This window comes from Rhineura floridana, chromosome 3, assembly GCF_030035675.1.
Source record: "Rhineura floridana isolate rRhiFlo1 chromosome 3, rRhiFlo1.hap2, whole genome shotgun sequence".
NCBI lineage: Eukaryota > Metazoa > Chordata > Lepidosauria > Squamata > Rhineuridae > Rhineura > Rhineura floridana.
This window is the reverse complement of record NC_084482.1, coordinates 53,118,336-53,130,063: the sequence shown is the minus strand read 5'-3', so window position 1 is coordinate 53,130,063 and position 11,728 is coordinate 53,118,336. Positions and strand designations below refer to the sequence as shown.

Here is an 11,728-nt window from a genome sequence, read left to right as displayed (position 1 = left end):
GCATACATTGTTGCTTTCAGGATGGGTTTTGCAAACTATGATGGCAGGGCACAATCTGTGCTGCATTCCTAGGGGATACAAGTGTGCGATCTCTGTTACTATTAGCTCAGCAACTCTAAGCATGCTCCTTCCCAAGTTGAGCTCAGTTAGGGAGTTCCTGGCTGACCAGAGAATAGTACCCCAGTGCTGGGGCCCTTTCTGGGAGAGAAAAGTTAAAAAAAAATGAATGCAAGTCTATTGTCTTTCATCACTCTTTATTGTGTAAAAATAAACTCAACAATTCATGTAGTTTCAGCAATAAAATGGGGGGGGGGAAACCTAGCATGAAGAACCAGTAGAAACAGTGCATTTTAAGAACTGCTGATGTGGACTGTGGATGTAAGATATATAACATCAACTCATTCAAAACCCAGTAAAGACTGATAGCAAGAAATAGGAAAAATATACAGCTTTGGTTAACAGAATGATTAACTCAAAAAACATCTATCCTCTTTCACACTGTACAGTATATACAATTGTATCACTATCACCCTTTTTATTTTTTGGCAAATCACACACAATTTGGACTGGATTTATATACCTTGACATGTTATTTCCCCCTTCATCAGATTACACTTAACATTCATTATTAGTTACAAGATTTCCAATAAGGGTCATTAGCAGATTGATCTTCCAAGGTACAATTTTGTTGGGGTTGTTTGGTTTTGCTTTTAAAGAGCACTGCTTAAAATATGCTGCCCTGAGCCAAGATTTAAAAGTAAAATGCCTAGGTTGGGTTTCTGTTGATTATGTTTAGATAGATTTTTTTCCTCCTAGCACTCTAGCATTACGATTTCATATGGGTGGTCACATGACATGCTTCAATATCTGACAAGCAGCAGCCTTCCAATAATGCAACATCAACCTTGAACTGCATATTACATGCCCATCCATGTTGCATATTCATTTGCCACGCTTTAGGGTTAGTCAAAATGGCTCAGTAAGCCTGATGAATTTTGTCAATCATTTCTCCCTTTTTCTTCCCAAAGCCAGGAAAAACTACTTGACTGGGATGAGAGAGAGTGAGATCATTTAAAGGGGTGATGGCTGTAGGCAGCTAGTACAAACCAGGATTTTTTTTTAAAAAAGAAACCATTATAAAATACTACATATTTCAAAATAAGCTTTATCATACTGTTATCCTTCATCTGTAGCTCAAAGCATTTTTTTTTTCAGGGAATACCTGTTCATTTTCTATATATTCTTTACTAATAAAAATACCTTTCTTGGTAGTAAACTCCTTTCACAACAAGAGAAATAATGTGTGTTTACAAAAGCAGAAAGGCTTGACATTCCAAATACTAGCTAAGCCTTCAAGGGACAGTAAATACTGATTCAAATAATAACACATTTAAGCTGTGATTCTAAACAATGGTTGAAAGGAAGTCCTATGGGACTTACTTCTAAGTGACCCATGTTTAGAACCGCATGCTAGAGAATGTTTCACTGACTACCTAAACCAATGTCACCTTATAATCTTCAGTAGAACTACACCTGTGAAAATGGCCAGTGAAATCACCTCCGTAGGAGGAGGCTTTTGGGAACTGTCAGACAGTATTTAGGCAAACACACACTGTTTATACAGTGTTTTTTCTTTTCTGATTTTTTATAAAAGGACATTACCTGAGAGAGGCATGTATTATTCAGTGCAAGAGGGAACATCAATCGTATTAAGCAGTAGGCTTGGTTTGGGTGGATCAGCTATTTATTCTGTGCTTGCTAGAGCAGCATTGGTGCTGAAAGTACAACTTCCAGAAAGCCTGGCATGGAAAAGACCGACTCACAGTGGTGCTGAAGGGACGTTTGGTAAGCATCAACAGAACTGATCCAGCAGCAGAGTGTACGCTGCACAGTAGAGGTGCTTAAACAACAGCTCCTACAGCTGCTTTTCAGGACAGCACAACTGCTGAATCGAGAGCTCTGGCTTCTCCGGGACTTATAGGAAAAGACAATGCTGAAGGGAATAGTTTCCATTGATTGATTATTTTTTTTAAAGACACCACTATTTTCAAAGGTGGCTGCTCTTCTTTTAATACAAAAAGTGTCATGCTGTTTATCATGGGGAAGAATGCTGTATCATTAGCCACCTTTTTCCAGCCACACCCAACCTTTCCTAATGCGCTTGGATGACTTTAGTTTTTGTTTTGTTTTTTAAAGCATGAACTATCGCTTGGCAAACCCCAACAGCTCTGCAGTAGCCCATGCAAGCAGGCAAGCATTAAACCAGGCAAAACACGATTGAGGCACCTACTGAAGACATGCAAGAAACAACAGTGGACCCTTTGTCTTCCCTACAAGCCTACAAGAAATCTAAGGGTACCATAAACGGGGACAGAATCTATACACAGCATTGTCCAACCCATTATCACTGAAGGTGGTAAAATAGGCACTCTTAATCTAACCAAAACACAATCCCCACAAGAAAGGCCAATCACTACACCTCTCCAGCCTCCTAAAATAGTTGGTCCCTTTCAAGATGCAGACAGTTCTGTCTATATTACGATAAGAAATGCACATTGTCCCCCTTCACAAAGGTTTATGAAAGCTCTACACATCCAGACAATTCATTAGGTATCCCTTGTGGTGTTCTTTTTTTAAACAAAATATATAGGGCAGGCTCTTCTCTGATTACTGGGCAAACAAATGCATGGAGAGGTAACAGCCTCTTCTTAATCCCCTGGGGCTTTGGAGCAAAACCAAGATTTGCCCTTTATTCACTTTCTTTACACATTTGCTTAAAACCTTTCTCAAATGGTTCCCTTATTCCTTTCAAAAGGGAAGAGCTCTTAACCTGTATGAAAGCAAAGTATACTTCAAATCTCATTGGGCCCAATAAGCGTGGGGCAAGTAGGGCTCATTGCCCTATACAACCTGCCACTGACCCATTTTGTATTTAAAAGGCAAAAATCTCAGCACAGAGTATGGCCATGGAAATCGGTCTGCAACCACATGCTTTGCATCCGACTGCCACTAAATCCCCCCCCAAGCCCTTCAGGTTTATGGCTCTTAGCGAGAGTAAAGGAGCAGCACAGGCAAGGGTTTGGGAATGCCTCATAAAGGGATAAGAAAAATAATCTCATCTCCCAGCCAAGTGCTCTGCAGAAAGGTCCTGGATGCATTACCTTTGGAGGGGAAAGCAAGTAGGCACCTGCTGTGGAACCAAGTAGGGAAAGGTAGGGGGATGAATCAAGGGATTTTCTGCTACCTCTAGTTCACAGAGTTTGGGGAGAAGCAGTAATTGATGCCTGTGGAAGGAAAGTCCTCTGGACTACGCATAGGCTTTATGATGGCTAACAGAGGCAGATTCCTTTAGACTGTACAGCAGAATGAAGGCAGAGGAGGGAAAGGAGCTGCTCTGCAGCTCCATTACTACAGACAGGAGACAGTTCCTCCTGCAAATAACCCAGGATCTGGACAAGTCGTCTAGAATCCTCAGCCAGGCAATGCTCCTGAGTCTCACATGTACCCTAGGGGGGCAAAGATGGCTCTGTTGTGCTCTGGCTATAGCCAGAGGTTTACACAGTTGGTGGGAGAACAAGGGGCCTGAAGAGTTTCAGAGAGCAGCCCAACTCCCACCCCTCAGACCTCCTAGCCGAGCCACCATCACGTGTCATGCAAAAGTATTTATCCTCCTGTCACTCAGAGAATAATTTGTAATAAAAAAATAAAAAATAAAAATCTGCCCACAGGTGACTGGCTGCTTACAAGACATTGAGTAGAGTAGGAATATAGAGATATCCTTTAAAAAGTATATGCAAATGAAGACAAATGTGCTGAAAGAGTCGCACCAGCCCAAAGGCACTCAGGCATCGAAATGAAGTTGGCAAGCCAGAGAAATCAGACCATTCATGACGAGATTTCATAAAGCAAAATGAAAAGAAAAGAGAGAGCAAAAACAAAGTCTCAGTCCAAAGAGGAAAGTGGCAAAAGAGAGGGCAACAGAGAGGGAAACAATGGACCCTCTCTTCAAACTTGTCAGGTTGCAAAGTTCCAGGTTGCCTTAGAGTTGTTTAAGAAACTCCAAGTCTCCTGGACAAAAAATTGTGCCTGATTCTTTAGAACAAACAAGGCGAATTTTTAAAAGACAGACAGAAGAGAATGGAATTAGATTTGTCCATAATTCATTCCTGGATGGGGAGAATGTCTGTTAACCAAAGGTTAAATGGATTTGGAATGAGAAAGGGGCCGAAGAACAGCAGTTTTAGTTGATCTGACGACAGGCTTCAAATGTCCACTTGGTGGCTCCTCCATAAATATCGATGTTGGTCTCAGACCAGGCTATGACACTACCAGACAGAGCTTTGGTGCTGCATGTGGCCAGGTTGTAGATCTCCCCTGGGGTGAGCTTTCGGTCCCAGATGTTGAAGTGGGCCAGTTCTCCCACAAATGCCTGGGTGGCATCAAATCCACCTCCAAGTGTGTCCTTGAATAGGAAATTGAAGACAAAAGGTTTGAAAACATCTCTCACTGGGAATATGCAGCATGAATTCTGATCCAAAAGAGTTCCTTTTCTTTTTCCCAAGAGGTAACTCAGCACTGGACATCCTACAGCCTGACACAGTAAGCACTCAAAATGAGCTAGAAAGCTTTTATGGTAGCATGCAAAGGTCAGCAGGAAAAAACTGCACCAGAGACGTTCAATAAGGAGGATGCAATGTGCAATCTTTTCAGTGCATTTTCTATGGATGGAACTTCCAAAAAATAGAATAGAACCTTGGGCCCCTGGTTCCAGCAGTGCCTGTGTCCCTGAAAGGGAGAAGGATGGATGTGGAAGTTGTTCCCCTAACAGACTGCCCCACAGCCTGCTCTGTTGTCTTTTAGGGGCTAGGCAAATATTTTTTTAATTTTCCCAAGGCTGTTTTATCTCTTCTGGATTTTTTTTTAAAAAAACTCTGCCTCTAATTTATGGTTTTTAATTTTGTGATGTTTCCATTTTTATTTAATTCTGTTGTAACTAAAGGGCAGTACAGAAATATTTTTTTAAAATTAAATGTGTATGCAATGTCAATTAAGTCCTCACATGTTGTTTGAGAGAGAAAATAGGCAAGGGGCAGTCATGAAAAAGGCCATGATTTGACATGATCCTCCATCTTGAGACTTTTGTACATGTGAAAATATAACAAATGGAAACACTGCACAAGATAACTGGGTACCATGACTTTCATTTTCTGACTGAAGCTATGTACAGTATATGGGTAAGCATGTTGTGTAAGTAGCAAACGGAGTTGATCTATGTCACTTATATGGCAAGTGATGGGGAAAACAGCTGCCTGCTTTTGTGAGAGATGGAGAGAGGAGGCTTGGATGCCCTGAGCTGTGTGATTCCATGTGAAACATTTAGCTAGCTTTAGGCATAGAGGGAACTAGGACAGGGACCTTTCCAGGACTTACACATTACCCTGTACATTTTAAATTGTAAGTAATTGAGTGTGTGTGAGCGTATGTGCGCTCATGTGTGGGTGTAGATGGTTAGGTAGCATTGTTGTCCCCACCACTGACAAAATGATGGCATGTCCTGAAAATCCCACTTCTTCAATGGAAATGCCAGTCCTCATTCCTTTCCCATTATGAGTGACTATGTGTGCATGTATGTGTGTAGTTCAGGGACAGCCAGTGTGGTGCCCTCCAGATGTTGCTGTACTTCAGTTCCCATCAGGCCTAGCCAGTATGAACAGTGGTCAGGAATTATGGGCACTGTAGTCCAGCAATATCTGGAGGGCACCCTGTTGGTTACTTCTGGTGTAATTGTTCTTTAATGTGTGTGACTGAAGGGAGCAGATTGGTGATTCTCTGTGTCTCCTACTCATTTTAGAACTCTCTCACCACCACCCACATACCATTTGGATTTTCCCCCCTATTCCACCCGCCCTCTTTAAGTCCCTTCTGTTCCTATTCTATGCAGAAGAAGCTCCATCAAATTTTGCCACAGTTGGTTTTTAGAAGCAAATGTGCTGTACTGGCCATAATAGAATGCTTTTGCACTCATCTAGGAAATGCACTGGGGTCCAGCTGGTTCCGTCATGGATCCCATGAAACTATTACTGCAGTAAACCTTATATGCACAGAGATATGGTGTACCAATGTGACAATTTGACACCATCATACCACATCGGCAATGGAGGCTTCTGCACATGCAAGATGAGACCTGCTGAGACAGTGAAGCATCCAAAACCACCAGTACCTTACAGGGTTACACTAAGTCCAGCACAAAAACCAAACATCTAGAATTCAAGATGGATTCTAGTATGTACTTTGGGAAGAAGGAAACACCTGGGTCAGCTAAACTTAACCCTGAGTAGAAACTGCAGGTTTTAACTATTTCTAGTGCTAAGCACTTTCTCTGCCTTTATATTAAATTACTGCAAATCTTCTATAGGACATATAAATTCTGGTGGTCACCTTTTCCTCCTCTGCCACCACGGTGTTCTCTTACCTGTTCCTGTCCCAGAACAAGGACCCCTTGTGGCTTGATAGGATGATAAGGGGCCAGGTTCTCCCCATTGCCTCGTTGTGTGCCATCTTGATAAGCCTCCCAGACACCATCCCTGGTTGTCCATGTGATGCAGATATGGTGCCATTTCCCATCATTAATGACAAAAGGAAGCTTTGCTACCTGAGGAGGGGAAGAGGAGAATTGCTGCTGGCATGCAACCCCTATACCAGTGAAAGTATGAACTGTATTGGGGACTTCACCTGGCTGCTGGTTCCCCTGAGTCTGTCCTATTTTCTAATGCAAGAGAAGCATCATTCAGTTTTCACATGAGCCACAAGAACTTCTGGTCTTTATTGTTTTAGAGATGGAAATTTGAAAGGTGGCAGATATTCTGGATTCTAAAATCTACATAAGTGAAGCTAATGAAAATGCTTCTTTTACCTTCAAGGACACAAGATCAGGTTTTCTGACTTACACATCCTAACTGGAATTAACAGGATTTCAAAATGGCATCTCTATGATTTTACATTTCGGAAAACCTAGAATATCTTTGTATTTTTTAAAATGTATTTTTTCTGAAAACCTCAAGAAGCTTGATTGCCTGTGTTGAAATATATCTTGATAAATTTGAGGTGGTGCACACATCTGGAAGCCTAAAGCAAAAGGAATCATCACACTTGTGAAAATGTGGAGGTAGTTTTGCTAGTTAGTGTGTTTAAGTCTTTCTCTAAAATTACTGTGTGCATAAAGGTCCTTCTTTACTGGCATTTACATTTGGTTTTGGGTCACAAGAATAAAAACCTAGGATGTCTGCTGGTAACATATATAGCACTATATGAAGACCTTATTGTAAGCATGAATAAATTTTGGAGAAGGGAGAGGAGGGCTAGGGCTTATGAAATCAATGACTTCTCTGGAAGGAAATATAGGTTCCTCAACTGATTTTTTTGAGAGGTGCCTGAATTTTATATCTAAGTTGCTCCAGAAAAGGGAATGGAGCCTGGAGGGGCTGTAACTTACTTCCTGCATTTTCACTTTGAAAGTAAAGCTGCTGAATTCTAATACTGCTGCTGCAGTATCAACCAGCATCAGTGGTTTGCAAATATACTTACTATGGACAAAAGATGCTACAAGGTGCTTGAGAAAAAGGGAGCAGAATTTTCATGGTTTATTTATATATTCTTATGTTTCTCTCCTCCTTATCAATAAAATAATGTCAAGTAAATTAAAGAAGTAGAACAATGATCACTTACCTTATCATTGATAAGGATCTCCATGGGATTATTGCCCCACTCAATAAGCACAAGTTCATTGGCTTGTCCAGGTACTGCATAAGAGAAGGGTGTGCCTACACCTGGGGAGGCATTTGATTTTATCCACATGCAGATAGTAAAGGCATACATCTCTGGCAGGCTTTTCTTCACCTTGGCATACATATAGTTGGTTCGCAAGGGGAAAGTCAGCTGAAACTTGTCTGTTGGCCTAATGTCTTTCTGACCTGAGAGAAGATAGAGAAGGCATCTGTCAGATGTCTTGAAGGGGACTAAAGCACACTTACCTGGAAGTAAGTTCCATTGAACTCAGTGGGACTTACTGCTGACTAGACATGCATACGATTGCACGGTAATACAGGGTGGTCCTATTGGGATAAAGGCATAGATACATTTACAAGATGTATGGGAACGTATTGAGTCTCTTTTCAGCACCAAGGCTAGTAGCTCAAGCCTCATGGAGTTGTCTTTTTCTTTCTCTCTTTCGGTTTATTATATAATGAGCCTTAAGATGGCACTGTTTAAATCCCGCCAGCACATTTCTGCACTCTAATCCTAATCACATGGACTGCGCTTGGGGAGTGGGGTCTTCTTCTTTGTCCTTTACATCCCCCCTTCTTATATTTTTGCCATAATTAATGCTAAAAAGCATTAATGAACACAGAAGAAGGAAAGGTGCAGAGGGCTTGAAAGGACACAACAACTGATCCTGCTGAAGTTTAAGATGCACAAACTGCTTAGAGGAAGAAATTTCTACAGCTTGCCCTCGGTCACTTAGAGGGTAGACCCCAACACATTTAGATAAAACGATGTTAGCCAAGTGAGGGTGCATTCTTCCCACGTTGGTGTGCTGAGTCTAAGATACTTCAACTAATAGAGGTTAGATATTTATTTCCTGCTTGGCAAAAATCATTTTGGAACAAACACATATATATTTACTGTCATTTCCCACCACACATAAACATGCAGCCATGCACACACTCACTTCTGTCCACTGATTCCAGGGAGGAACAGAGTTGAATTTTCTCATAATTTAAATGAAAAAGCATTACTTTGTCATCTGTTTTAGACTGAACAGAACTGCTCTTCAAGGTGGAGGGGGGGTAAGAGAAGACATATGGGAGCCCAATCTTTGGTTGCCTCTAAATAAGTAATTATTCAGAAGAAAATGCTGAACATTTCAGTCTAAGCTTTTTCAGGTTGTTGTTGTTTTTACCTTTCTCTAGGTCACTGATCCTTTGGTGAAGGGAAGTTAAAGTGCTTTCTATTTTCCCTCTTTCTTCAGACTCATTCTTGGGGTTGTACTTTCCTTCTTCCAGGCTGTTAATTCGGAACAGCACTTGCTTCTCTAAGTCATCAATGTTATTCTGGAGAATCTCCTTCAGGGAATTGGTCTGGCTGGAAGAATTCATCCTACTGAATTGCTACGTGGGGAGAGGGAGAAGCAAAGAGAATAAATGGGTTGCTGCAAACCAAATTTACACCACAACATTATTTACCAGATATTCTTTCTGATGCTGGCTACCCTGACAGCTAAACCACATTGAGAGTTTCCAAGCAAAGGAGCATCACTTTCTTAAAAGGAAGCGCCCGAAGTATCATAGAACCATACTGGATGAGGTGGGGGTGGGGAGTGGATGACGGAAAGTACTTCAAATTTAACTGCGGACATTTTACCTCTGGAACATGGCAAAGGTTGCACCATTAAAGCAACAGGGAAGATGGCAGGGGCTGGGCGGCCCAAAGCCATGTCTGACTTGTCACCTTCTCTAGTTCTAAGGACTAACAGAAAGGAGAAAGTTGTACCTCCAAGGTTTCTAGTCTTGTTTTAAGTGACTGCAAAGTTTGCCCAAGTTGGCTCAAGGTCTCGGCAGCTGGAGTCCGGGAAAGATCTCCCATGGTGTTTTTGGAAGAGCCGGTCTGCTTTCTGTTGGAGCCGGCGCCAGTTCTGGATTCACTGGGGATTGTCTCCAGCACGCTCTGGCTCTCACACCTGCCAAGCTTCGTGGTTAGTTCCCTGATGGTTTCCTTTTGGTTCATGATGGTCTCCTTTTGCTGAAGCACCGTTTCCCGGAGCTGTAGCACGGTGGTCTTCAGGTCTTCCGTGCTGCCGCCCTGCATAGAAGAAGTGCACATGTCCATATCCACCGGCACGGAGGTGCAAATGAACCGGGTTTGCCCAAAATTCTGGGCGCCTCCTCTCAAAAAGAAAAAAGAGACCAACACTAGGCTGCACCGGACCCCTGCAAACATGGCTGGGGCAAAGTTCCCAACAGACACGGAGCCCCGAAACCGTCGGCTTACTTTCTGCACCATGGAACTGTCCACCGAACTGCTGAGCCGACTGCGGTACGCGGCCTCCTTTTATAGCGTGCGGGAGGGGCTACAACGCTATTGACGTCATGATGGGGTGGAATCCTGGTTTAATTGCCTTGTGACCGTTAGGCTGCCTGTTTAAGGCGGCCTAAAGTAAAAGTCGAGGGTCCCGGTGGAACTGACCGGGGGTCCGATCATTGCGCGCCTCTGCCTGCTTTTCTTCCTGTCCTGCATGGAACGGTGGGCAGGGAGAGCCCGCGTCGGGTGGGGCACCAAGAGAACGCAGGAAAGAACCTTCGGTGTGACCGATGCGTTCGGCATGCACGTGTGCGGCAGAGAGGCGGCTATCCTCGGCAGGGCTGGAATTGCGCTAAGCGCCGCGTGTACCTTGGGGGTGTTTAAATGCAGGAAGAGGGGTGTGCACGGAAATCCTGTCTGCAGCAGCTTACCCTAGAATTCGGGCGGCGCCGAGTTGGAATTATTGGTGCAAAACTTAGGGCTGCATGCTTAGACAAACGAGTGTTTGTGGTGTAAGTGCGTGAGCCAGTAGCATATACCTCTCTGTGTGTGCCCATGTGCTTGCGCATAACTCCTATGTGTGGTGTGTACAATAGTCACTTTTAGGCATGCTTGTGTTTACGAAGTAATCATTGGTGTGTAAGTGTGCGTAAGAAGGAGCCGGCCCGGTTATAAGCAGGACCGGGTTGTTTGATGATAGAGGGTAACCTGTGGTGGAGTTGGACTCCAACTCCCATCGGCCCCAGCCAGCATGGTCAATGGTCAGGGAGGATGGGAGCTGTAGTCCAGCAACATCTGGAGGGCCAGAGATTCGCTATCCCTGATATAGAGGCTTGTGTGTTTGAATGCTGAAAGACCCCGCTTTAGGGTAAGGAGTTGACCAGAGGATTTTCAGGCGCAATCTAGCCCCGGGAGTCTGTATGTGCATCGCTGATGCACACACAAAACTCTTGAATGTCTTTCAGAAGTCTGTGGTGTGGAACCGCTCTGTGTATGCGTGTGTCACTATGGCAGGCGTGACAGTCATTCTTGGTATTGCGTCTGAAAAGAGGAGGCCCTGGTGACACGTCTGTATGAGCCCATCAACACCTGGAGGCATATAAAGGAGAGATGCATATATGTCATCGAAGAGACGACAGCACTTGCTAACTTTGGATCTCTCTGCTTTTCCACTAGTAGCAGGTAGTTAATTTCCCAAAAGAGAGGTGCCACTGCCCAAAGGTTTGCCCCTTGACCTAAAATCCTCTTTCTTCATGCACCCAAGGAGCGTCAAGACTCACTGTGATTACTCAATGGCGAGAGAATTTTGCCCGTGCTCAAAGACCCAGGATTGTGCCCTGGCCTAAGTGAAGCCCTGTTCCATCTAGCTCTGCTGCCCTTTGCTAATTCGTGCTGGTTTTGCTCCAGTTCCCCTCCCCCCTTTTGTCAGCAAAACCCGACAGCTGCCACCGGCTTTTGTTTTGTTCCAAAAGCTGCCCTTGCTCAGGGAAGCAGCGCCCGCCTTTCCCAGAGGCCTCTGCCGGGGGCTCACTCTCACGTTGACCTCGGTTCGCCTAGCTGTGCCATTTTCCGATCCGAGCGCTGTGTCACGGATTCCGGATCGCAGCCATCCAACCCAGCAGGACCTAAATGTGGCCTGCGAGAAATAAAC

General features: G+C 43.7%; 1 protein-coding gene across 1 annotated transcript; it reads right to left on the bottom strand.

Annotated features, from left to right (window-relative positions):
• Positions 1 to 245: 245 nt before the first annotated feature.
• NPTX1 (neuronal pentraxin 1) lies at positions 246 to 10,065 on the bottom strand. The gene is made up of 5 exons (XM_061615785.1): positions 9,550 to 10,065; positions 8,960 to 9,167; positions 7,726 to 7,970; positions 6,473 to 6,652; positions 246 to 4,462 (listed from the first exon to the last, which is right to left on the bottom strand). The coding sequence occupies exons 1-5, from the start codon at positions 10,057 to 10,059 to the stop codon at positions 4,241 to 4,243; spliced, it is 1,365 nt and encodes a 454-aa protein (XP_061471769.1). The 5' UTR covers positions 10,060 to 10,065; the 3' UTR covers positions 246 to 4,240.
• Positions 10,066 to 11,728: the final 1,663 nt, after the last annotated feature.